Here is a 26,435-nt window from a genome sequence, read left to right on the forward strand (position 1 = left end):
AGCCCCTTTAAGAAATTCATTTCTTATCGTTGAGCACTTTCAGTTGAATTAAAGTCGGTCAATTTAGCTCTTATGCATAGATCATTGTATAACGATAGGATCACTCTCTGACTGACGTAATGAACATTTAAAAAATGTTTAAAATTCAATGCTATTTCACGCGGTTAATGATAGCCGAATGGATACGGTCTCCGCTAATCGAGCCAGAGATGTCTCGTGGTGCGAGGTTCGAATCGGTCGGCTGGTGTTAATCGTGACACCCTGCACTGAAGAATCCCGAAAGGATGAAACACTAGTGTCTGTAGGTATTTAATTATTATAGTAAGAAATAATTAAATATATATATATATATATATATATATATATATATATATATATATATATATATATACACGTGTGTCTGAAATAGTACTGTATATATATATATATATATATATATAAACACCTGGTGTTTCATTTACCTGTAAACATTAAATTCTATTACATTGGACTTCTTTTTTTAATACGGTTGATTATTTTTATTTTAATATTGAACTCTGAAGAATACACTGTCCGCATGGACTGTTTTCTACATTTATATTATTATGTTATTTAAAAAATTTTGACTGCAAATCATAAAACTTTATATTTCAACCCATGCAGTAACCAACAAATGTTAAACTTTTTAACGTGACTATCTGATGATTTGGCTAACAATTTTTCCTCTGATGAGAAGAATTAGCATTCTTTGAAACTCCGCGGATTAAGGAGCTCACAACCTTGGAGTATTCTGCTGAATAATAAAAACTTTTTTAAATTTCTACTTTACATCTCTGTTCTTATTATTATTTATCTTAAGCTCTACTATCCTCAGTGAATGTATTGAGCTTTTTTCATTTGGTTGAGATTTAGATATAAATAACTATATTTATATTTGGTTTTGGAATTTGCTTTTTCTTGATTAGTAAATTCTTCCTCAAAGATATATATATATATATATATATATATATATATATATATATATATACATATATATATATATATTAGCCTTCAACATTACACGCCCATCTTCTCTAACGCGGACTTGACGTCTCGCTCCGATTACGTGGAGTATTTTTTGCTTTATTCTTATCACGGAGGCCCGCGCACACTTCCTAATTTGCATATGTGCTTTTTCGGCTACTGCTGCTAATATCTTCGCAAGACAGTTATCCTAGAATTGCTGCTGATATTTTCACACGGGCTTTGTTGCATTGAAATTTTTTATGCTTTTCGTTTTATTTATTTACAGAGTTCTGTTGCTATGGAAATGTTACATATGAGCTCATGTTAAGCTGTTACACAATTGACATCTCATGTCGTAACCTTTGCAATGGGAATTTTCCTGACACAAGTGATTTTTCTGTCACGGATATTCTTTCAAAATGCTCTGCTAATTACTGCTACGGTGGTGGATACGGAGGCGAGTTTAATGTAAGTTGTTTGTTATGAAAAACTGGTAAGGAGTTTTCTCCCTTTGCATGTGACACATTTTCATTTTTATCCTATTTTATACATATTTAATAAGTTTTGCACGCATAAAAGTTTTTCATGGACGCGCGTTTCTTGCTACCTAGCAGTGATCAGCATGGTTTGACTTTGTCTAAGGATTTAACTCACAATTACACATAAGGCAAAATTTATGACTTTCAGTGCGGAGGGGGAGATCAATGCTCTAGATGAAACACCACTGCAAGAAGTCGAAAAGTTTATGCACCTGGGCAGCAACACACAGGTTCCTCGGAGAGAGATATCAACATTTTCATCTCAAATGCATCGGATAAGCTGCGGTCAGTATGGGCTTAAAAGCTAACTGAGACACTGAGAAGTTCTTCAGAGTAGTGGAGGAGTTTGTCCTTGTGTACATACTAAAACCTGGACACTCACCAAAAGATTGTAAAGAAAGCTAGACGACACGCACATCCGTATCCTACGAACAGTGTAAAATATATCTTGGCAAAATCATCCTACAAAGCACCAACATTATGACAACCTACTTGCCATATCTACTACCATCAGGGAACAACGTTTATGATTTTCCGATCACTGCCAGAGGAGCAAGCAAGAGCTTATGACAAATGTTTTCCTGTGGACACCACATCACATGACGCTAACTGTGATCCTGAGGATCTAGGGCAGCTGATGAAAGACAGGGAAATCTGGAGATGAAAGGAGAGATACAGAGAGAGAGAGAGATAGAGAGAGAGAGAGAGAGAGAGAGAGAGAGAAAGAGAGGGTCACATTGGTCCGGACAAGGAGCCCAACTAGATAGATATAGATACATTATCTGTAGTCTGGGTTTGGTGTTTCACCACTGGGTTCCAGAGTCCTATTTGAATTGGCTACAGTATTTCATCGCTTTGAAATATTAAGTTAATTTTGCTTTTGTTTTTATTATCGAAAGAAACAGCGTGCGAACACCGTTTTTATATTAAAAATTCACTTACGTAAGAGGTAGAAATATTTTCTTTTCTTGTACGCAAATGTGCAAATGTCAACCTATTTTACCAGTCACTTTTAAAAGTAAACAGGGTGGAATGATAAAAATGCCGCCCCAAGAAAACAACACTCCAGCTTTATTTTAGAATTTTTATTGAGAAAATCAATTCAGGTAACTTGATTATGTAGGAGAGCTGCCATTTATTTAATATAACCGCCTTCAGCCTCAATCACCGCCCTAATATCCGTCTGGAACTGGGAAAACGCCTTTTCTACAAGCGCCGGCAGGATCTCAGCGAATACTTGGCAGATGGCGGTAATTAGGTTAGATTTGGTGTTGTGGGAGGTCATGTTGGTGCTGATATCGATGTATGACCACACGAAGTAATCCAGCGGGTTCAGGTGGGGGAGAGTAGGGCCAGTGAGAGAAGAGTACAAACCTTCAGAAGCTAAGCCTGGGTCACTTTGGGATGTCGTAGAGTTGTGCTAGTAGATTGCACCAGGGGATCAACACACTATTCAGTACATCCAGGTACACTTTGGTGTTGAGTTTCAAGCAGACTTCGAAGATGTGAGGTGGTATGGTGTGGTCCTCACGTAAAGCCACACTAAAGACCATAACCGTAGCCAGAAACTTTGTTTTCATCACCCTGGGCAGACCCCTGTTATTCGTGGACATCTATTGATGCATTTTGATAGTGCTGGCAACGGTCCTGTTGTCATAACTTGGATCTGTAGAGAGTATGAGTTGTACAGTGGCGCATATCCGATCTCGCTTGTTGGACATTGTCTTACTTTTAGACATGATAGAAGGCTACTATCGTTCTTTGGATTTGTACACAAATGACCAACTAGTAGATGGTCTAAAAAAACAACAACAAAAAACGGTTTTCATCAAAAAGAAATGAAATCACGTCGTTTTTTTTTTTAGGGCGATAATTTTAGCGTTCCACCCTGTATAGATGTAAGTCTTGTGTAGTTATAGTGAATGCTTTGAGTTTTTCCTCACACTTTTGCGGGTATATGTACCCATGACTTGCTGATGAGTATTCAATGTTTTTTAGATAATTTAGTGTAGATATTTACGTACTCCATTGTATCGCATATAGTAGCTGTTACCAAGCAGAAACATATAACTGGACGTCTGGTGGCTCAAGTTTCTTATATAAAGAAGAAATTACGAGGCACCTTCCACAAGTTTTTAGACTTTTTTGTACAGGCATTTAAAATTGTTGTAAACTCTTGAAAATTCAATATGTTATGAATGTTATCTCTTATGAGATGACTGACCAATTTTTGTGATTTCAGATTCAAAGAACTACAGCAGGAACTGGAATACATCCTACTAAATATTGATAGTCACAGCTGGTGAATTTCAAAAATGCACCCGGGATGTAAAGACACGTTGAAAGTACGATATACAATAAAATTCTATTTTAAACTTTGAAAAAAAAATGCCAGCAAAACGTACGGAATGCTCCAGACTGTTTGTGGATCATCTTGCATGGATCGAGCATCAGTTTTGAGTTGCATACGGAGGCTGTCAGGGATGATGAGAGGTATAGGAGGAGTAAGAGAATCAGAACACCAGAGTTGATTGGCCAAATAAAGAATTTCATGGATAAGGACCGTCGTGTGTCTATAGAGACAATAGTTCATAGTTTGATGTCATTGTAGGAACTGTTCACACAATTATTCGCGAGGAACTGAAGATGAGGAAGATTTGCGCGAATGCACCAGGCCACAACTTCATCCCTGTCACAGACTATTTGATCATGATGAGCATCAAGACAGTTCCTCACCCTCCACCCTCACCAGACCTTGCTCTCTGTGACTGTTTCCTATGCTCAAGGTAACTCTTAGAGGCTGTCGTTTTGAGACAATTGAGGAGATTAAAGAGGCTGTGATGGGGGTCATTGACATACTTACACAAGAGGACTTCCGTGGAACCCTCAGAAGTTGTTGGGACGATACAATAAGTGCATTGCAGCCGGAGGAGATTACTTCAAAGCGGAGTTTCATGTGTGTACTATCAAGAAAAGTGTCTATACGAAAAAGTGTGGAAAGTTAATAAAGGCACCTTATACATAGTTATTGAGAAAGCCGACAATGAAAGACGTTGATCTTATGAATTGGTTTGATTTCATGCGAAAATTAATAAACATATTCTTCAGAAATTTTTGGATGAGGATTGATAATTTGTATTATTTTAACAAAGATAATGGGAAATATTACTTTTACTTATAAAATATGAAATAGTACTATTCAGACTATTCGTCTTGTCAGACTCGGGAATCCGTTTTGAAATTTTGAACGGAACCATTTATTTAATCCACGGGTGTAGATTGCTCTCGTTTTTTAGCTATGACCGGGTAGAAATCTTGAAAAATTCATAATCGTTCGAATGAGGGAATCTGTAGACACGAGAAGCCTGTTACTTTATACTGATTATCTTTTAGAACTTACGAGGCCCAAAAGCAGTCTGAAGCATTCCATACATTTCTGTGACATTTTTTTCAAAGTTTAAAAACAGGATTTTATTGCATACGTTTTTCTAGAATGTCCTCACATCCAGATTGTGAAATTCACCAGCTGTGACAATCACGTTTTTAGTCATTTGGAAAAAAGGGCTGCGAAAGGGTCAAAATTGAAAAATTCATACTTAGGGATGATCAGGTGTTCATCTGTTTGTCAGTTGTTTCATAGTTACGCATGAGCGGTCGTAAGACATGAGAGCTCCATTATGTAAGGTATAAATAAGTTTGTAAACATTCTCAAAATAAAAATTCGATGACTCCTACATACCAATTTTTCAATTGTTACTCTTTAGCAACTCTTATTTTTCGGATGAAAACCGACTAAAACTTTTCCACATGTCTGAATATCCTATATACCAAATTTCAAATCTGTAGATCAAAAAGTCGTAGAGTAAATAGCTTGAGAATTGTCCTCACAGACATTCTCACTTTTATAGATAGAAAAGAATTTTGCATTAATTAAAATATAATTTTTATGCGTATTTGTCGACCGAACGACACCGGCCACATCTTGTATTTTCTATTAATGTGTCCCTATTTCCAGGGAGAGCAGCTTTGGGGAATTTCACTTTGTGTTCTTTTATTGTTTTGATTTCATTTCTACTTATTTGTAGCATGTGTTGCTTAGTTCGGTTGGTTTCTGTATCCGAGAACTTTTCTAAGGATATTTTTGTTGTTGTTGCTTTCATTAATTTTCAAATATATAATTTATATATTTCAGATGTCAGCACCGCTAAACGGCTACAAATATGCATACCTTGTGAAACTGTTACCTACGAATAGAACCGCAAAAATTGCTCAAATTTTAATCGGACGTAAAGAAGTTAACGTTTACGTTACGCCATCTTCTGGAAGTCTGATGTGTAAGTTGATCAATTTTTGTAAAATACTAACATGGGTGCCCGGCGTTGCCCGGGTATTTGGAGGTGTATGTTGAGCAAAAAAAAAAAACGGTCTATTTTTTTTAACTTTGACCCCTATTATGACCTCTTAAAATTTATTGTTTTGGGCTCAAATCAAGATTGTTTTTTTACATGGGGGTCACCACTTATCAAGGCCCGAAGGCCACTCAGGGATAAGGGTTATTGCGTGTACAGTAATCAATGAGATAGTATTGTAGTAACCATTAGTATTGGGGTTTTGATAGAGTGTCTTACTTAAGGGGCGGTTTGTCAGGAGTTTGTTTATGTTGGACTTGAAGACGTCCAAGTTGTAGTCAGGTGGGAAACAGGCAAGCGGTAGAGACTTCCACTGGCGTGCAGTTCTAAGAAAGAAGCTTTGTTCATGGAATCTACGTTTGGATTTAGGCACAAATAAAGAGTGGGGAAAATTATTGACAGTAGTTTCAGCCAGACGGGTGTTTCTCGTGAAATATTGGCGAGGGGGGACGAGGGATTGGAGCTCAGACGAGCACCTACCATGGAAATAACGATAAAACAAAGACAGGCTCGCAACGTCTCTTCTGTGGGACAGAGGTTGCAGGGAGGAGAAAAGGGCATCCCCCACTAAACCACGAAGTCTATTTTGTACTCTGTCAAGGCAGGATAGGCTGTTTTTAGCAGCTCCTGCCCAGATGTGACAGCAGTACTCCATCCTTGGACGTACTTGGCTTTTATACAGATAGAGAATTGCATCATTAGTGAGATATTTTCTGGAGCGGTAGAAGGATCCCACCATTTTCCCAGCGTCCCTGACAACAAATTTGATGAACGTGTTCCATTTCAGATCAGAAGTAAAGGTCAAACCCAGAAGCTTGTCAAAACACGGAGCCTCCCCAAGACGAAAGCCATCCATTTCAATTGATACCAGATGGGGATCAGAGCGTTGATGATGTAAAGATAGAAGCTTTGTTTTGGATGCATTAAAAGTGACCAGCCACCTCCTCCCCCATTTTACCACGCGCTCAAGGTCAGATGAGAGAGAATTAGAGAGAACTTTGTCATTTAAGGCCTTTGATGTGTTGCCATAGATGTCAACAAATGATTTAAGTATGTGTTTTGGGAGATCATTGATGTAGATCAGGAGTAGAGTTGGGCCCAGGATGGACCCCTGAGGGACTCCAGTATTAATACGGTGGGCCTCTGATTTATGCCCATCAACAACTACTCTTATGAACCTATCAGAGAGAAATATTTAATGATTGAGAAAACATTTCCAGTAATGCGGTAGCACGAAATCTTGTGAAGTAGACCCTTATGCCATACCTTATCGAAGGCCTTCGATATGTCAAGAGCAATTGCCCTGGAAAGGAAACTTTTGTCAAGAGATTCACTAATCCTATGTGATATAACCGTTAGCACATCTGCTGTAGATCTTGCAGAGTGAAAACCATATTGCATGTCATTAAGAAGGTTGTTTCTGTTGAGGTGGTTGACTACTTCTTTATTTAATATGGAGTCCAACAACTTATTCATCACACACAGGAGACTTATTGGTCTGTACTGAGAGGGAGATGACTTTTCACCTGAATTCTTAAATACAGGACATTCTGATGAGGTTTTCCAGGGCGTTGGAAAGCACTTCTCCTTAAGGCAGCGCTTAAACAGTTTTGTAAGTATAGGGGCAAGTTCTGTTTGAAGCTTTTTTAACACTATAATTGGGATGCCGTCAGGGCCAGTTGCTTTACTGAAATCAAGGTTCTTGATTAGCTTGGCGACCTCACGCACAAATATTTGTATGTTGCATAACGTGTTGTCTGTTATAGGAGGAAATGCAAGGAGTTGGTGGTCATTGTCGCATAGGGTAGAATTAGCTGCAAAGTTCTTGGCAAATAGTCTGGCCTTGTCTGATGCTGACGAGATGACCTCAGGTCCATTGATGATAGTTGGGATAGAACGCACGCTGTTCAAGATCCTGCTTGCTATTTGCCAGAACTGGTGGGAACCAAGCCGCTGCTCAGCTACTTTGGATTAAACAGACTGTGGATATAGCTCTCTTACATGTTTTATTACTCTTTTACAGTGATTGCTGGCAGTCCTGAAAGCAGCTTTAGTCTCAGTACATCTATTACATTGGTAGCTATGGAAAAAGTGATTTCTTTGCTCGATGGCTGGCTGCTAGGTTTTTGTTGGATGGTATGAATCGGTCTATGCCTACAATTAACCATTCGGTCAGGTCTGATACTATAGAGGACACATCCTTTTTAAACATGGACTGCAGAGGGAGGTCGATATGAATGTACGGAAGCTATCCCAGTCAGCCATAGAGTATCGATATACAGTATGGGGGGAGAGGTACGTCTGAAAACTTATTACATTTCATTTTTATCTTAAGTGATACAACGGAGTGGTCAGAGGATCCCAGAGAAGATAGAACGGAACATGAACACAGCTCAGGGGAAGTTGTGAGGAAAAGGTCTAGAAGACTTGCATATTGACCGGGTGTATCGGGTACACGGGTGGGTTCGTAAACAATCTGAGTGAGGTCATAGGCAATGGCAAAATCATGACAAAACCTCCCTTCGTCATCGGTTTTATTTGAGTGGGTCAGCCATTCCACATTATGGACATTGAAGTCACCGCAAATGTGAATGTTAGCCGAAGGATGAGCAGACAGGATGTGGTCAATTTTCTCAGATATGCTCTTAAAGATAGTAACCCCACTGTTGTGGGGCCGATAGAGAGCAAATATAAATGGAGTGGTGTAAGCTAGTGCAACCCGGAAGCACATATAAGGTAAACTAGGGTCTTCTTCTTCATGGATGGAAAGCCATCTTTGATGTATGCACATATTCCATACCCATGGCGATCTTGGGGGTCAGATTTAGATGTTAAATTGGAGTATCCTTTAATTATGAATTCGTCTAGTTTTCACTTAGAATTCGTCTGGTTTCACTTAGAAAGAATATGTCCGGTTTCGTCTCCTGTAATTGTGTTTCAACCTCTGGAAGGTTGGAACGTAGACCCCTGATGTTGGAGCAGGAGACTTGGTAGTAGGGATCTACGTTGGAGGATGGGGTTCTAGGTTTATTCGTGTTTCTTTTTTGGAGACTTTATTAAATTAGATCTATGTCCAAGGAACCTATATCTAAAATTTCAAGTGTGCAGACCCAAAATTCTCGGAGGAGTTTGGTAGAGTTCTCAAAGGTCAAATCGTTGAACTTTGACCCCTTAACAGCCAAATTTCTGGCCGAAACTCGATCACATCGATTTTCCCAAATCTCAGTACCCTATAAATCAAATTTCGAGTTTGTAGACAAAAAATTGACAGAGTTATTGCGTAGGGAAATGTACACACACACACAGACACGTTCACTTTTATATATAGATAACTTTCTTGGTTTCATAAATAATCTGTTATGTTCTTTTGATACATTTCACGTCTAACCAACGTATTGATGAAAAAACATTATAAATTGATAAGTAGAAACAAGATTAAATACATACAAATTGATCACAATTTCTTAACTGAACGTTTTTACTATTACGTCGTCCATAGATATTTAACTCCTGTTGATAGAAAATCAATTGATGATGTTAAATTCTTGGAGGCTACGCAAACGATTATTGCTTATATCATATAACCTAGTAGTAAGTATATATATGTATATATATTCCAGGTACCTGGAAGTCAGGTCCCTTCTAGACTCTGTTACATAAAATCGCCCTCGGTGTCGCACCGTCCTAGTTGCCATGAAGCTCGCCTCTGCCCTTACTGAGACGAGGTTTGCTGGTGAGGGGTCACTTAAGGAGGTCGGTGAGGGCTACACCTTTTTCTGGAAAGGTCTCCCAGAGTTGGCAAAAACTATGAGATATTGCAAGGAGTCATTGGACGATATGGAATCAGAAATGTAAACAGAAATGGTCTCCAACTTCCGTTCCTCTGTGCAGAGCTGGATCTTACCATTACCAATACCATCTTTCCGCTAGGTGACATGTACAAGCCGTCCTGGATGCACCCCACATTGGCACCTTATCGATTTCGTCATCGTCAGATACTATGATTTGCGTGACGTGCTCTTGTCCCATGCCATGCGTAGCGCCGAATGCTTCACTGTTTACCGCCTGATTCGCTCAAGTCTTCGGCTAAACGTACGTCCACCTGCCCGTCGGCAGAAGCCAAAACGGCGATTCGACCCGTCTTTTCCACGGGATCCGGCAATCTCAGCTAAATTATGTGATGCCATCGCCGAGTCTCTCCCTGCCTCCGCTGCTGTATCAGCAGTGACCACTACTACCGTCATAGCAGAATGGCAAGAAATCTCAACCACTCTTCATGGTGACTCAGAATCCGTCCTTGACTACTCTGAGATGTGACACAAGGACTTGTTCAACGATTATGCAGGAGATATCAGATCCCCCATACACGAGAAATCCAGCATCTTCCACACTCAGCGAGTGTTTCTTCTCTCTCTGTGTCATAGTGCAGCGATTATTGCGTCGAATAGAAAATGAATAGTGGCTGAAGAAGGCTACCAGAGATCCAAAGCCGTGCGGACCTTGGCGATACCCACGGTTTATACGAGGCAGTAAAAATGTTCCATGACCTAAGGCAAGGTGCGGGAGCTGCTTTATTAGGTCAATGCCACTGATACTTCGATTGTCGACGATCTCTTCACTCTGCCATCCATTCCCGTGCTTGACAAACCACTATCCATCAACGAAGTGAAGGAGGCCATTATTTATATAGATATATGCATTTACTGTTTTATATATAAATATATATACAGATATATATATATATATTGTTTTATTATTATAGATATATAATGTATTGTTGTATTCATATAGATAAACACATGTACTGTTTTTATACATGCTTTTATTGTTTTTTTATATAGATATATACATCAACTGTTTTATTTATATAAATATATGCATTTGTTGTTTTATTCCTATAGATACATACATGCAATTTTATTTATAGAGATATATACATTTAATGTAGTATATATATATATATATATATATATATATATATATATATATATGTATATATTTAAAGGAGATTAGAACAATAGTCTAAAGAGCTGAGTGTATTTTAATGTAACAGTGAAATTACTAGTTTAATTAAAATACAGGAAATAGAAAGTGCTCGTTGTAATTTAGATATATAATAAGCTCGATAGTTAAATGTCCTAGAGCTAATTCAATTATAAATCACATTACTTAATATATATGTATATATATATATATATATATATATATATATATATCGTTTTTTATATAAATATATGCATTTACTGTTTTATTCATATAGATACATATATGCACTTTTTTATTTATATAGATATATACATTTAATGTCGTATATATATATATATACTGTTTTTTTATATAAATATATACATTTAGTTTTTTATTCATATAGATATATGCATATACTGCTTTATTTATATAGATATATAGATTTAGTATAGAGTATATATATATATATATTGCTTTTTTATATAAAAATATACATTTATTGTGTTATTCATATAGATACATACCCGCACTGTTTTATTTATATAGATTATATAGGTATTGTTTTATTTATGCTATCATTTTTTAGCCACAAACATTAATTGGAAAACATCTAGACACTTAAAATCATTTCACATATTATTCTAGATACAATGCAGCCGATGACATACTATCAGTATTTTGATATATCATTGGAATACTACTTGATAAGATTTACAGAGAAAAACGTGACCATACCAGAAGGACAATTTAATGTGTCCGTATATAATGTAAGTATAAAATATTCTGATTTATATATTAGTAGCTGGAATTTATGCCGATTATGTATGTATTATTATAGAATCAGTCCGTTATTGATTATTTCATATTACGAGTGAACTAATTTGCAAATAAATAAATAAATAAATAAAATAATGATAATGTCGTTTAACGAATTCTGTTTGTGTTTATTTACAATATAACGACAGCTGATATTTGAGTTTGACGATCTTAAAAATAGTCTTTCGTCTTTTATAGATAAAAGAAGATTTTTTATAAGGGAATATTTTACGTTGCACCGGCTAAGGTTGCACAGGTTCAACGTAAAATAATCCCCTGTAAAAATTGTGTTTTATCTATAAGTGAAGAAAGATTAGAAGAAACGTCGGATAATTTCGATTTTCGATACCTATCGGGTGAATTTCTCTACAAAATCTATCTAAGTACACCGCTAGAATAATAAATTATCTTTATGTAAAATTTGCAAAAATTGAAGGTCACCCGTTTCAGAACCTATAAGGAAGAAACTCGCACACACAAAGTGACTTTTATATAATAGTAGAGATAAAGATTTAGTAATGATTTTTGTTTTTCATCTTTCCAATAGATTTATATAAACTAGCAGGACTCGTGGAAATTCCACAGATGTATCTTTCATATGTAGTGTATTTATGTTAGGTATTCTGTGACATTCAGTGTGAATGGAGACTCCACGATATTGTTGTAGCCCTTTGTTAAAATTGTAAAATTATTTATCTAAGTAATCTGGTTCATATAGTGTCAGAATATATTTGATTATTACGGTTTATCTTCAATATATTTCCATTGTATGGACGCCTGACGCGAACGGAATCCACACGATACCATTTTAAGAAAGAACATATACAACCCTTGGATCTTAGCCAAAAGACCAGCAATGTCTATTTTGGTTTCACGGAAGGACTAAAAGCGACATTCTTTTCTTTTCTTTTTTTTTTACGTTGCATCTTCGGTGATCGGGTGATCCTATTTATTAAAAAGGAGGATAGAAGCTGATAACATACTACGAACATTAAATCAGCGTATCTATATGCTAATTTAATGTTCGTTGTAGGTTGTCACCTTCTATCTCCCTTTTTAATAAATAGGATCTTCCGATCGAATATAAATTATAATCTGGAAACCGTGGCACGCATATGTACGTACATTAAAGGTACTACGGTATTAATGTATAGAGAACTAGCAGACCGCTTGACGTTGCCCGGTTGTAAAATACACATAAATATAATACAAGGTGTCCAAAAAGTCACTGGAGGGTGAAAATCTTTGTTATTTTACATTAGTGCATTTTTTTTTTCTATTTCAAATATTTCACAGATAATATTTTGAAAATTAATTCTGGAGAAATATAGCATTGAACAACGTATACAAATTGTGAAATTGAAATAGTTTTATCAAATCAGGGGTCAATTGTTTTGACTCAAAGAACTTATCGACAGCATTTTCATGTAAGAGATAGCCTAAGTCACAACATAATTCGAAACATTGTGCGCCGATTTGAAGACCAAGGAGCTGCAAAATTACAGATTTTGGGCTCTGAAAATTCAAGGAAAATTGATCCTAATCAGTTGCATACGATAAAGTGCACTGTATGGTGTGCAGTAACGGAGGAGATTATTGGACCTCATTTTTTGAAGATCAAGACGAAAATGCTGTTACTATTACTAGAGAAGGATATCGGATTATGATTATAGACTTGCACTCATTTTTAGACCAACTTTCAAACAATTATCACCTTCTCAGCTATATTGTGAAAATTATTTCTAATTTTCGTTCAATAAAACAAAAGTTATGATGAGTTTTCTGGTGTTCAGAATCGTAAAAATATGTAAGGAGGTGAGCGACGCTTTTTATGACTGTTTTCCATAGCAACCACGTCGCTTCAGCGACTACTGTTGCTACAAATTCACTGCTATCGCGAAAAGAGAAGTAACAAATGAAACAGAGTGAATGAAAGCATGAAAGGGAGATAATTGGTGGATTTTATTGAAGCAGAAGAGTGCCGTACATTGTTATAACATGTTATGTTTATGGGGGCAAAAAATAAGATTGAAATTAAACAAAGAACAAGTGAATTTATTGGAAGCCTGGAAAAATCATGGATTACAATGGAAAAATCATGGATTACAATGGAAAAGCATGAAAAGTAATATGATCAAGCTTAAACATGGAAAAGTAAAGAACTAGTTGTTAAAACTGATAAAGTAAAAAATATACTAAATAAAAATATTGCATCATTAAGATTTTTTAATTCAATTTATAACATTATATAATAAATACTTAATGCCGCAATATTTTAAGTTATAAATTTATTATATTTTTAATATAATATCTTGTTCTTTTCTTGTTCAGTTTTAACAACTAGTCCTTTACTTTTCTATGCTTAAGCTTAACCATATTACTTTCCATGCTCAGATTTTTCTATTGTAACACACACGCACACGCGCGTGCGCACACACACACACACACACACACACACACACACACATATATATATATATATATATTGACCATGAAAAAAGAATTAAACACTTCACTATATCATCATCATCATCATCATCGTAGTTTTAGATAAATTATCATTATCTGTTTTTAATTTCGCTACGCAAATCTATAGGGTGATATAAAAAGCTGGAATTATTTGAAGTTCAGATACTAATAATATTTTTACATATTCTTATAGCAAATCATCTTAAATCTTATTTAAGCCCAATAAAAAAATTTAATTGGTTAAAAAATCCCTTAAAAATGTTCAAATGTTTTATCGTTAGAGACAAAAATGGCGGTGAATAGTGTTGTTTTGGAAAATTAAAAGTATAAAATTCTATTAAAAATAATAAAAGTTTTATATTACTCTGCTTTTTATATGTTACAATTCAGGCTTATTATCTTTCTGTAAAAAAAAGTTTGTTCAAGAATAATGGGTTTTGATAGATTTTAATTCGTTAAAAAAAGACAACTAATTGTTTATTTTTCCATTTTTTGTTTGTGCCGTGCCTAGTCATAAGCTACATTTTTCTGGTATTGATTGTTCAATACTAGAAATACAGATAAGAATTATTTAAAATTTGACTTATTGACTAAATCAGATAAAGAAAAGTAATGGATTTAATATAACGTTCCGTTTGAAATTCCGTACTGATTCCGAATTCGACATATAGATTTCCTAGTTTAAGAAGACGAACTTGATGAAGATCGATAATTGTATTGATCGAAAATTGCGTTGATAACATATTGATGAAGTGAAACGCATACAGATTCTGACAATAGAATATTCCTGACGTCACATACGGTGGCCAATTCTGTTTTTAAGCTGTCTGAACCCAAGACCTAGAGAGAGACAGTCGTAACTTTACTTTGTCTTTGTTGAGTGGAGTTCCTACTCAATTAATATCGTTTCTGCATTTTCTGTTTGATATAAATTATTCATTTCACTGTTTCCCGTGTTTCTCGTTATTCTTTTCAACACGCTTATTCCCCAAAAGATGAAAACTGAATAAATATAACTAAATTAAAGAAATCAGTATCAATTATCATCTAAAAATATGAAATTTTACTAGAATTTACTCAATAAAGATAAAGAAAATACAATATCTAATAAGTAAAAGAATGATCACGATTCATTAAATGAGAGAGTTGTTAGTTTTGTATATTACGTTTATGATAATGAAGCTCAAGTTCGCCAACTTCTATTGGATACTTGTATTGGATATGTTTTTGGGAAGGAATGTCTTGTTATTTTAATCTTTGTTTATAATTTGTGGCGTGGTTTGTATTATTCCAATTCCTCATTTTCTTAGAGTGTTGCAGCATTATTGTATTATTGTTAATTTAGAATGGTGCAAATTACGGTATGAGTGGAACTTCTAGTTTGTTTAAAGTGTTAAAACATCGTATTACTGGAATTCCTAGTTTGTTAAGAGTGCTGCAAATTATTGTATTAATAAAAGTTCTAGTTTTTTAGAGTAGTAGAAATTATTGTCTTATTGAAATTCCTAGTTTGTTTAAAATGTTTCAAATTATTGTATTATTAGAATTCCTAGTTTTTAGTGTTGCAAATTATTGTATTAGTGGAATTCCTAGTTTGTTTATAGCGTTGCAAATTATTTTATTTTTGGAATTCTTTATTTATGTAGAGTGTTGCAAATTATTGTATCAATAGAATTATATGTTTATTTAGTGTTGTAACTTATTGTATTCCTAGTTTTTTTCGAGAGTGTTGCAAATTATTATATTATTGAAATTCCTAGTTCGTTTTGAATGTTGAAGCTTATTTTATTACTAGCAGACCGCCAGGCATTACACAGTCGTAGTTTGTATAAATTGTTGCTAATTAGTGTATTATTGAAATTCCGAATTTGTTCCGAGTTTTGCTAATTATTGTATCATTAGAATTTCTTAGTTTGTATAGAGTGTTTCAAATTATGGTAATATTGTAATTCCTAGTTTGTGAAGTGTGTGGTAAATCATTGAATTATTGGAATTCCTAGTTTGTTTGGAGTGTTTCGGTTTATTGTATTATTGAATTTCTTGGTTGTTCAGAGTGTACAAAATTATTGTTTTATTGAAATTCCTATTTTTTGGAGTGTTGCAAATGATGTGATTACGAGTGGCCAGCCGGGCATTGCCCAGCCGTAAATTATGCTTTGTATTCAATGCAGATTTTGTATTTATTATTACATTATTCTGCACCCAGGATATAGCAATGATTTAAAAAGTAAAAAAATAAAAAAAATTACTTGTGAGACACTACCGAGAATCGAAACCAAAACGTTTAGCTTACAATTTACTTTTTTCTTATGACGTTAATTCCTGAGCTATGTAGACATGTTTCCTGCAAATCTAACATTTATAGCATGAAATAATAGCTTTTATGTTACGCATGCATATTCGTAATGCCGTCGTCTGACCCTTACCTGACAAATTCTATTTTTTTAATTTTCACACTTTTGCACTGATTTTCCCCGCCTAAACACCAAATATAAAGTTTTGTACGGGTTCGAATATATAAGGTTTCATGTATTCGTGTGTTTTAGAGTGTTGCAAATTATTGCATTATTAGAATTAATAAGTTTAGAGTGTTTGAAAATTATTGTAATCATTATTTTTGTGTAGAGTGTTGCGAATTTTTGTATTATTGGAATTCCTATTTTACTTAGAGAGTTACAAATTATTGTAATTCCTAGTTTGTTTTAAAGCGTTGCAACTTATTGTATAATCAAAATTATTGTTTGTTCAGAGTGTTGCAAATTATTGTATTGTTGGAATTCTTTCTTGGCTTAGAGTGCTTCTAATTATTGTATTATTGACATTCCCACTTTTTTGGAAGTCTTGCAAATTATTGCATTGATAAAAAAATAAGTTGTTGCGAAATATTATATTATTGAAATTCTTTGTTTGTTTAGAATGTTGCAAATTATTGTATTATTTGAATACTCGTTTGTTTCGAATGTTGCAAATTATTGTATTATTAGAATTGTTAGTTAGTTTGGAGTCTTTCACATTATTGTATTTTTAGAATTAGTAGTTCTTTTAGAGTGTTACAAATTATTGTATATTTGAAATTCCTTGTTTATTTAGAGTGGTACGATTATTTTAATATTAGAATTTTTGTTTATTTAGAATGTTGCTAAATAATGTATTATTGGAATTATTGTTTGTTTAGAATCTGGCAAATTATTGTATGATTGGAATTCCTAGTGTTTTAAAGTGTTGTAAGTTATCGTATTACTGGACTTCCTAGTTTTCTAAGAGCGTTGCAAATTAATGTATTACTCGACTTCCTACGTAGTTTAGAGTGTTCAAATTATGGTATTTTTGAAATTCCTTGTTAGTTTAAAGTGTTGCAACTTATTGCGGTATTGGCGTGAGCTAGTAAAAGAAAGTGTTTGTATATATGTTTTTTGCTCATTTTTTTCAGAAAAATATATTTTTTTTTTTTTGCATTTAAAAAAAGCACACCAACATTTTATTAGATGAACGAATTACAAATGCTAAGTTTTCTCTTAACTTAATATTACTTTATTGGGTGGGGAGAGCATAACATTAAAAAGTGTAAAAAAATTGTTTCTGTGTAGAGGCAAAGAAATACATTAAATGTTTATAACATGAAACCTAGCATGTGCGACATTAAATTAAACCAATATATTATTAGATTATACTTCATTTCTGATTTTTATTGTATTTGATGGAATTTTGCATTATTTATTTAAATATTATTGTATGTTTCTGTTTTTTAATAATATATATTATATATTTATATATGTTTGTGTTTGTAATTACAGATGTATCCAATGAACCAAAGAGTAAGTATTATTTTGTAATATTTTCAATTCTAAAATGTTGTTAACATAATAGAACATGTATGAGCGCGTCGGAAAATATCATCAGGAACTGTAAGATATATGGCTTGTGAAGATATTAGCAGCAGTAGCCGAAAAGTGCACGTATGCAAATTAGGAAATGTGTGCGGTTTGCGTGACAAGAAAAAAGGACGTAAAACCCCGCGCAGAAAAAATGAACGTGTAAAGATAAATCGCTGGATGAGGTCGGGTGAGATGTACGTGTGGTTCCGTGTTGGTGGCAAAAGACTTTTAAGCTGGTGTCGAGACGGCAGGTTTTTGTTAATTTCATGTCAGACTAAATCAACAGAAAAACAAGAAGCAGGCATTGTTTGGAAAGTAATGTTAATAAATGCCTTTTACTAAAACATAGGAAAAAAACCGAGTCGGATTTATTTTTTGGTTCCTTTCTTTCTGACTTTTTGACGATACCAGACGGGGTGGGGATCCGATAGACGTTTGAACTGTAACGAACATAGTTCGAGTGTAACGGCCACGTTACATGAATACGTGTGAGGTGTTTATATATGGGTCTCTTATTCTCATTTTCTTAGCTGCTATTACGTAATTTTAACTACTTTTTATCTGCGTAGTTTCGTTTTATACTTTCCATGTAATGAAAGCTTCTTTTTATGCATGAAGCTCACAAAGAGACATTGCTGGGAGTTTTTTTTAAATTATGCTTGGAGATATTTGTACTCAAGAGAAAAAAGACGAATGTTCTTTGGCTAATTAATTATTTAATTGGCTATTTAATTTAACTGAAATGAGTGACATCACGAACTACGTTAATATAGATAACCCTTCCACTAAAGTCACGTGAACTGCTAATGTCACAGAATGAAGTTTAAAGATAAGACTGGAAGTCTTGAAATGATGAAAACTGTCCAAAAATGGCTGTATTTTCTTTTCCTAAAGACAAATAATTATTTTTTTATTTGAACACATGCAACTCAGATAGAATTTCTTTCCGGGAAAATACAATAAAGTTGTAGAAATCTACCAGTTTAAAGGCAAAGAGAACGCACAGACACAATTATAAAAAGGAAACAATAGGCAAGTATCGCTCTTAAGACCTCGTCTCTAGCAAACCGGTGGCAACACTAATTTCTCCTTCTCTCTGTCTTTATTCTTTTGTTGACTTCTTCCTTTCTTTATTTCCTCGAGTGACACGCGACTAAGATACGTGTGCTATGCGCTTCAAGTGTGTTTTACACACGCAAACCGATTCTGTAATGAAATGAACATTCGCGTACATTCCAGCTTTATCGAGGTAAACACAAACATTGCAACTCCATAATACAACTCGGGTCCAACTATGAATCATCACGGTAACAACTTTAAACAAGATAATTAATCTCAGTTCACACCTGATTGGCAAAGATCGTACGCACGTACACATGTCTTACGCATTTTTCATGAAAAGTTATTTTATGTAAAAAAACGTGTAAATATTCTTATTTTTTTTAAATAAATTCTACGTTTTTTTATATATAAATACGGTTTCTATTTTCATTGATTTATGTCGACGAATGCGCAAGCATGCAGACACAAAGACAGGGATATCTTATTAAAGTTTATTTATTCATGACTAGAATTTGAAATTTTAAAAGATATGTGCCTTTTTATTAAGAAAAAAATAGTTGATTACTATTAAAGGTAAATAAATATTTTTTTAAATAAATCTTTAAATAAGATTATTATCATAGTGAATTATTTTCTTTTAACAATATACATTTTTAACCTTTCATGACAATAGACTAAATGCATTTCTTGAATCTCTTACGCCACTCAAAAACTAATGCTCGATTCATTCAAGATGGTCCAAAAGCAGTTTGAAGCATTCCATACGTTTGAGTGGCATTTTTTCAAGTTTAATTAAAATTTTATTGGATATCATTCTTCTTAAATGTCCTCAAGTCCAGATTGCATTTTTGAAATTCACCAAATGAAACAATTAGGCTTTAGTAGGGTGTATTCCAATTCCTGCTGTTTATTTGAAACTGAAATCATTAGTATTGGTCAGTCATCTCTAAAAATTATAGTAACAACACTCTGAGTTTTCAAGAGTATACAACAATGTTAAATGCCCGTATGAAAAACAATCTGGAAACTCATTGAATGCCCTTCATACGTCGAAATTGGAAGTTATAAAAAACGTCACACAGCGATCGTGCCATCTCTCTCTCTCTCTCTCTCTCTCTCTCTCTCTCTCTCTCTGATCTTTGCAACTGAATTCAACACCAAATACATTAAACATAATCTCTTCAATTCTCCAACTCCTTACTTTTTTTAGCCTTCTTATTTATCGACAGGCAACCTCCATACAAACGCTATGCCCCTACCGGCGCCGAAATATGACAATAGTTGCCAAATGGAGGTTACTCTTAACAAACAAATCACGGTTGATTGACAGCATATCAATCCGAAACATGGCAAATCATAAAAGTAAAAAACAATAACATAATGGATAACCGCGAAAAGTTAGCATAAGTGTGTGACTGAATTCTTGTCAACCCAATGCAACATCTCAATCCATTTTTTAAATTTCTAATTTAACAATTGGTTGTCGTTTTTTTTTTTAAATTATTACCGTCCATTGTAGTTCTTTTATCTGTAACTATGCTCAAAGTTTCATTCTTTCTATTTTTAGTTTAATTTTTTATTTCTTTTTTCTTTTCTAAATTAATTAAAAATGTTCATACCAGATAATCATATTATCCTATCTTTCTTCTTTTTTTACTGTTGTATAACACAGTGAAGACCCCAAAGAGTGTTCCCCGATATAAGAGTTCGGTTTTAGGCGGTGCCGATCATGGAACGCCTAAGAAAGTTTAGCAGCTTATCTGGTCACCGAGAACAAATCTCACAGCACGATAGCTTGGCCTTGATCGTCTACATGAAGACAGGGTTTGATCAGAGATTCTGGTTAATCTGTTTTACCCAGTCTGCAAATTCAGCGAGATGGGTGTGCCCACACGCCATGTTGTGATTTTTTTTTTATTCGCGGGACACAGCCCCCTCCCAGTGCTGAGATAGCACTCCTCTTCCGATATATGTCTCCTGAGAAATAACTCAAGTTGTCAGTCCGGTCCGATAGCAATGTTAAACAACCTCGCAGAAGCAATAAGTAAAAATTCCAGTCGTTTTTTTTTTGAATTATATTAACAGTAAACCACAATTGCAGAGTTTTAATATAATACAGCTTGAACAAAGATAAATGCAGAGGTAGTTGAAATCAAATCGATTCAGAGTCCACAGTTTAACACGGGTCGCATCATCTGCAACCGATAGCGCTTTCAGCGAGACAGACAGTCGGGCGTAGTCAGTCAACGATCTCATGCTTTCTACCTCTCTAGTTCTATTTCTTGTCGTTCTGGCAGTTAGCCGACTGGTCGCAGTGGGAGCGGAGCGGAGTGGAGAATGAATCAGCAAGCGTTAAAATTCCATTGGGAGCCTGTTCACATTCAGGGAGTTAGGAAAATAAATCTGCGTTCTCAACCTGTAGTCTTTAGGAGTTGCCGCTGGAGTTCATTCAGACTCTCTTCTGTCGAGCATCGTCATCTAACTCCGAAATCTATTCAAAATCGCTCGTGCATAAACTTATATAATGGAGTGATGGGTTGGGATCTATGCTCTCAGGTCCATTTTAGCGAATCCGTGGTCGCCGCGTCACATCCCCTTCACTTCTGATTGGTCCAGTACCAAGCTTACATAATAACTCCTCGAGGGTACTTTTCCATCGGGGTGGTTCCCAAGCTGACGATTCTTAGGAGGATGACCCCAGGGTTATGTATCTCCTTCAGCCTAATACAGTGTTTCAGTACCATTCTCTCTAATTACATGGTTTAATTAGCAAAACAATATTAGTATCAAAATATTATTATCAATCTCAAACCCGTTCAGCTTATTTTCTCTTTGTTTTGGTTTGTGTCATCAACCAAACAAATAGTCATCACGGCAATCGGGAATTGCCCGGGATTGTTCTAATAATAAAAGCTCTATTATAACCGTTAATAATGTAAAACCCGATCACCATAAGTAGTTGAGTCACATTTGTTTAGCAACATCGCTCGATAATCGAGATGTTTTCTTTTTCTTCGTTTTAGTTTTTACTTTAAAAGTTACAAGAGTTCATTTTGTTTTCTCTTTTGATTTAATTATAAAAACAACAAGCCTTTCGAAGTATCACAAAACTAAAAAAAAATTATTACCCACGGATCTCGCTTTCCTACTAAAAAGAGAAAGAAGAACAAAAAACTGTTTTTATTCTGACGAAGATGCTATGCTCGCCGAGAACTTTTTATTTTTAAACAAATAAACCTTTGTTCATTTAAAACAAACTGTGCTGTATCAGCTTCATAAATTACTTCAAACCAATCAAAATTCAGTATTTGATAGAACTTATTTTGCTTCCACTATCCACTGATTTCCAACGTGTTCATATCAAACAAAAATTCAGAGGTAAATCTAATCAGGGCCAGTCTTAGAGGAATAATCTGGATGGAGGGTTGGGCAGCAAGATATTTGTTCATATTACATTAATTTTTTGGCATCGTATACAATAATAGTAATAGAGCCAAGGGAAAGCAATACGAGGAAAGAATCTATTAGAAGAGCAAATCTTCCGATGTTTTCTATATTGAAGGAATGTGATGATGTTATTGGTTGGATAGCTTTAGTTTTGAGTTGGTAGATTTGAGATAATTGGAATACATTCTGTGCAAGTACTTGAAAAACAAGCACATAAATGCAACCTTGTTGCGATCAAACAAGGACTAGAAATAGATAGAAAGGCTAGGCCTATTAGGTCCGACATTTTTTTACCGTGTCAAAAGAGGGGGCAAAGGTTACTTACAGGTGATAGAAATTTTTAGCAAATTGTCTCTTTAAAATAATAGTTATTTTTCATTATTAAACACCTTGTTTTTGTACTAATATATAACGGCTTGTCACGGCTTAAAGGTCACTCGAAGATACACCCTGGAAACGGCAATCATTATAACAATGTTCGCTTGCCGAGGAGTGTAATTTGGTTGAGAAAATCAGCTCCGCATGTGTCAGACACGACCTAACGATAGGCACCAAATTATACCCATCCGTTTATCGACAGGGAGTTATCTGACCGTCATTGGGACTTTTTTGCTCCACCTGTATTAACAAACGATCGATTTCCGGGGCGAGTTAATTACTTCTTCACGCGAACGACGTCAAGCCTCGCTGGCTTAAATAAAAGCCAGAGGAATTATTGGCCGAAGTGTCCAGAAACAGCAACTAAAAAAAGATGAGGATAATAGTCCGCAATGAATAAAATTAATAAATAATACTCATCTCAATAATGAATTCTAATTAAATAATATATATATCATTAGGTACGGACCTGACCCTGGAAGATCAGATAAAAAATAAACATGAATTTATAAGACCAAAAAATCCAATCTTGATCCCTACGGTTCCAGATGAGCATTATCTGAAGATAGCGGTACTCAATCCTACCCAAAGCCGGCCAGAGGCTTATTTGGCCAAAACGTGGCGAGACGACAACAACTATGGAAGGCAGTAATTTTTGAGGAGATTCGGAGTTCTACCTGACGAAGGCCAGAGGAATAGATGGTCGAAACGCCGTGAAACAACAACTAAAAAGATGAGGATAATAGTCCGAAATAAATAAACTAATACTTTAACGGTGTGAACCTCCTCTGCCTGTTGATGTCCGGTTCAGTTCACCATTTTTTTTTGGTCGATTTGGTCTTGATTTCTGGCTGTGATATCTACTCGGGCGGAAAAAAATGACACGAAAAAAAGGTTTGTAAAAAAGGAACTTAACTATTTATTTACAATAAACAATAATATATATTATACATTAATAAAATCAATCTTCTCAACCCTAGATAGGCTACCTTGTGTGGGACCATGCTGATCAAACGACAAAGGAGAAAGAGAGCTGTAAGAATGGAATTATGGGGAAAATTTTGCCTAACTCTTACGCGATAGGCCTCATTATTAAGCAAGGATATCTATGTTATTACCCTGAAAGTGGCAACTAAACAAATAGGGCTACAAAACTTCTGTTCGGAGATTTGAGCCGATGGTTGAAACTAGGCTGGATTTTTAAAACTCTGTTATCATTACACTTGAAAACGATCAGGTTACCCTATCTTGAGAAGCAGCCTGGCTGTCTTATACTCAGCAGCTGGGTTGTTCTTGGGAATGTAACGCAGTCATTACACGTCAATACTTGGGATCCACACGTTATATGCAGACAGTCACAAGGGAACATAGATTAGAAAATAATTTAACCTACTTTTTCAATTGAAACAACAGCCATTTATTTACAGGTACTTCCAGAATAACGCCTTGCTTCTTGGTTCAAAGTGTTCTCAAACTCCAATGTGCTTAACAAAACTCTTCTGCGTCGAATACGTGGTACTCTGTCTTTGACGGCCATGTTTAGGACACGTCTTTCCCTGTCGCTCACGTCTTTTCCCACTCTCTCGTGTCTCGAACATGTGTCGAATACCTCTTCTCTGAACACGTGTCCATTTTTATCTTTGCTGTCACATCGTACCGCCGGTTTGGTAATTTGCATATAGTAGTTGCTAACCTATCGTCAACAGGTCGGCTACAGAAAGAAACTTTGCTTATAGAAGTTCTGCTTAGTTTTAGTTACACGGTGGGATACAGGACATTACTTACAGTGATTGTAGCAAGACGAGTTTTTGCTGTGAATGTTTTCAGGCGAAACAAGAGATTTGAGATTTATATCGATACTCTATGGCTGACTGGGATAGCTTCCGTACATTTATATCTGATCTACCTCTGCATTCCATGCTTAAAAAGGATGTGTCTTCTATAGTACCAGACCTGACCTAATGGTTAATTGTAGGCATAGACCGATTCACACCATCCAAAAATTCCAACAAAAACCTAACAGCCAGCCATTGCTCTCCCCAAAATGTGCTGCTGCCATCGCGTATAGAAATCACTTTTTCCATAGCCACCAACGTAATAGGGGTACTTAGACTAAAGCGGCTTGGTTCCTACCAGTTCTGGCAAATAGCATCCTGAACAGAAGCGTGCATTCTATCCCAAACATTATCAATGGACCTGAGGTCATCTCGTCAGCATCAGACAAAGCCAAACTATTTGTCAAGAACTTTGCAGCTAAGTCTACCCTATGCGACAAAGGCCACCAACTCCCCGTATTTCCTCCTATAACACAGACCACGCAAGGTAACGTACAAACATCTGTGCATGAGGTCGCCAAGCTAATCAAGAATCTTGATTCTAGTAAAGCTACTGGCCCTGACGGCATTCCAATTATAGTGTTGCAAAAATATTCAACCAGAACTTGCCCCCATACTTACAAAACTGTTTAAGCGTTGCCTTAAGGAGAAGTACTTCCCAACACCCTGGAAAACCTCATCAGTACGAAGGGCGTGCAATAAGTAATGCCCCTGACCCATTTCCAGTTGTCTGATCTAGCTGGGATTTAACACGTGCAATGATTTATATCTCTACGGGTTATGTGGCAAATTAAAGCTCTAAACTAATTGTGGTTTCTGTTTTACAGGTGTTTGAACTGAGTCAGGTATGAAATGGAACCTGTTGAATATCGAGCAGTAATCTGCTTTTGTATTTGAAAGGAAGCACACCACAGGAGACTTTTGATGAAATGAAAGAAAATTATGTTGATAATGGCCCATCATATGACCTTGTAAAACGCTGGCATCGTGAATTCAAACATGACCGGAAGTCTGTGGAAACAGCTCCCAGACCTGGTTGCCCCCCTTCTGCCATTGATGGGGCATCTGCCCGTCAAGTTGAGGCTGCCATTTTGGAAGATCGGCGCATTACTATTCGCCAAATAGCCCAAGATGTCAAGATTAGTACAGGCTCTGTGGAAACTATCATTCATGACCATTTGCATATGCATAAGGTGTCTGCCAGATGGATTCTCAGGTTGCTCACACCATTCCAGAAGCGAGAACGGGTCAAGCGAGTGCTCGAGGATGAATTTGGAGATGTGCTAAGAAGATGAGTCAAAGTTTTTCAAAAGAATGATTGCACATGATGAAATCTGGGTCCATCACTATGATCCAGAAACCAAAGCCCAGTCAATGCAGTGGAAGCACTTGGACTCACCACCTCCAAAGAAGGCAACTGGGACCAGGACGGAGTAGTGATGACAGATTTTCTGGAAAAGGGTACCACAATTACAGGAGTCTATTATGCTTCACTTTTGAGAAAATTAAGGGAAGCTATCAAAATCAAGAGGCGGGGCAAGATCAGCAAAGGTACCCTCCTCCTGCAGAACAACGCTCCGGTCCACAACTCGCATGTCGCCAGATCAGAAGCACGGGCGAGTGGTTATGAAATCCCCTACCCCCGTCCTCTCT

At 35.6% G+C, this 26,435-nt stretch overlaps 1 protein-coding gene across 3 annotated transcripts in view; it reads left to right on the plus strand.

The window, feature by feature from the left end:
- The window catches only part of LOC145276684 (uncharacterized), a 262,149-nt gene that overhangs the window by 68,684 nt on the left and 167,030 nt on the right, over positions 1-26,435 (plus strand). For all 3 annotated transcript variants that reach the window (XM_080127862.1, XM_080127864.1, XM_080127863.1), the window contains exons 4-7: positions 1,271-1,452; positions 5,716-5,857; positions 11,546-11,667; positions 17,980-18,000. In XM_080127862.1, coding sequence (XP_079983988.1) covers positions 1,271-1,452; positions 5,716-5,857; positions 11,546-11,667; positions 17,980-18,000 — 467 coding nt within the window. The remainder of the gene's footprint in view (positions 1-1,270; positions 1,453-5,715; positions 5,858-11,545; positions 11,668-17,979; positions 18,001-26,435) is intronic.

The sequence above is a fragment of the Euprymna scolopes genome, chromosome 5, assembly GCF_053919585.1.
Source record: "Euprymna scolopes isolate OS-2025 chromosome 5, ASM5391958v1, whole genome shotgun sequence".
In the NCBI taxonomy this organism is placed as follows: domain Eukaryota; kingdom Metazoa; phylum Mollusca; class Cephalopoda; order Sepiida; family Sepiolidae; genus Euprymna; species Euprymna scolopes.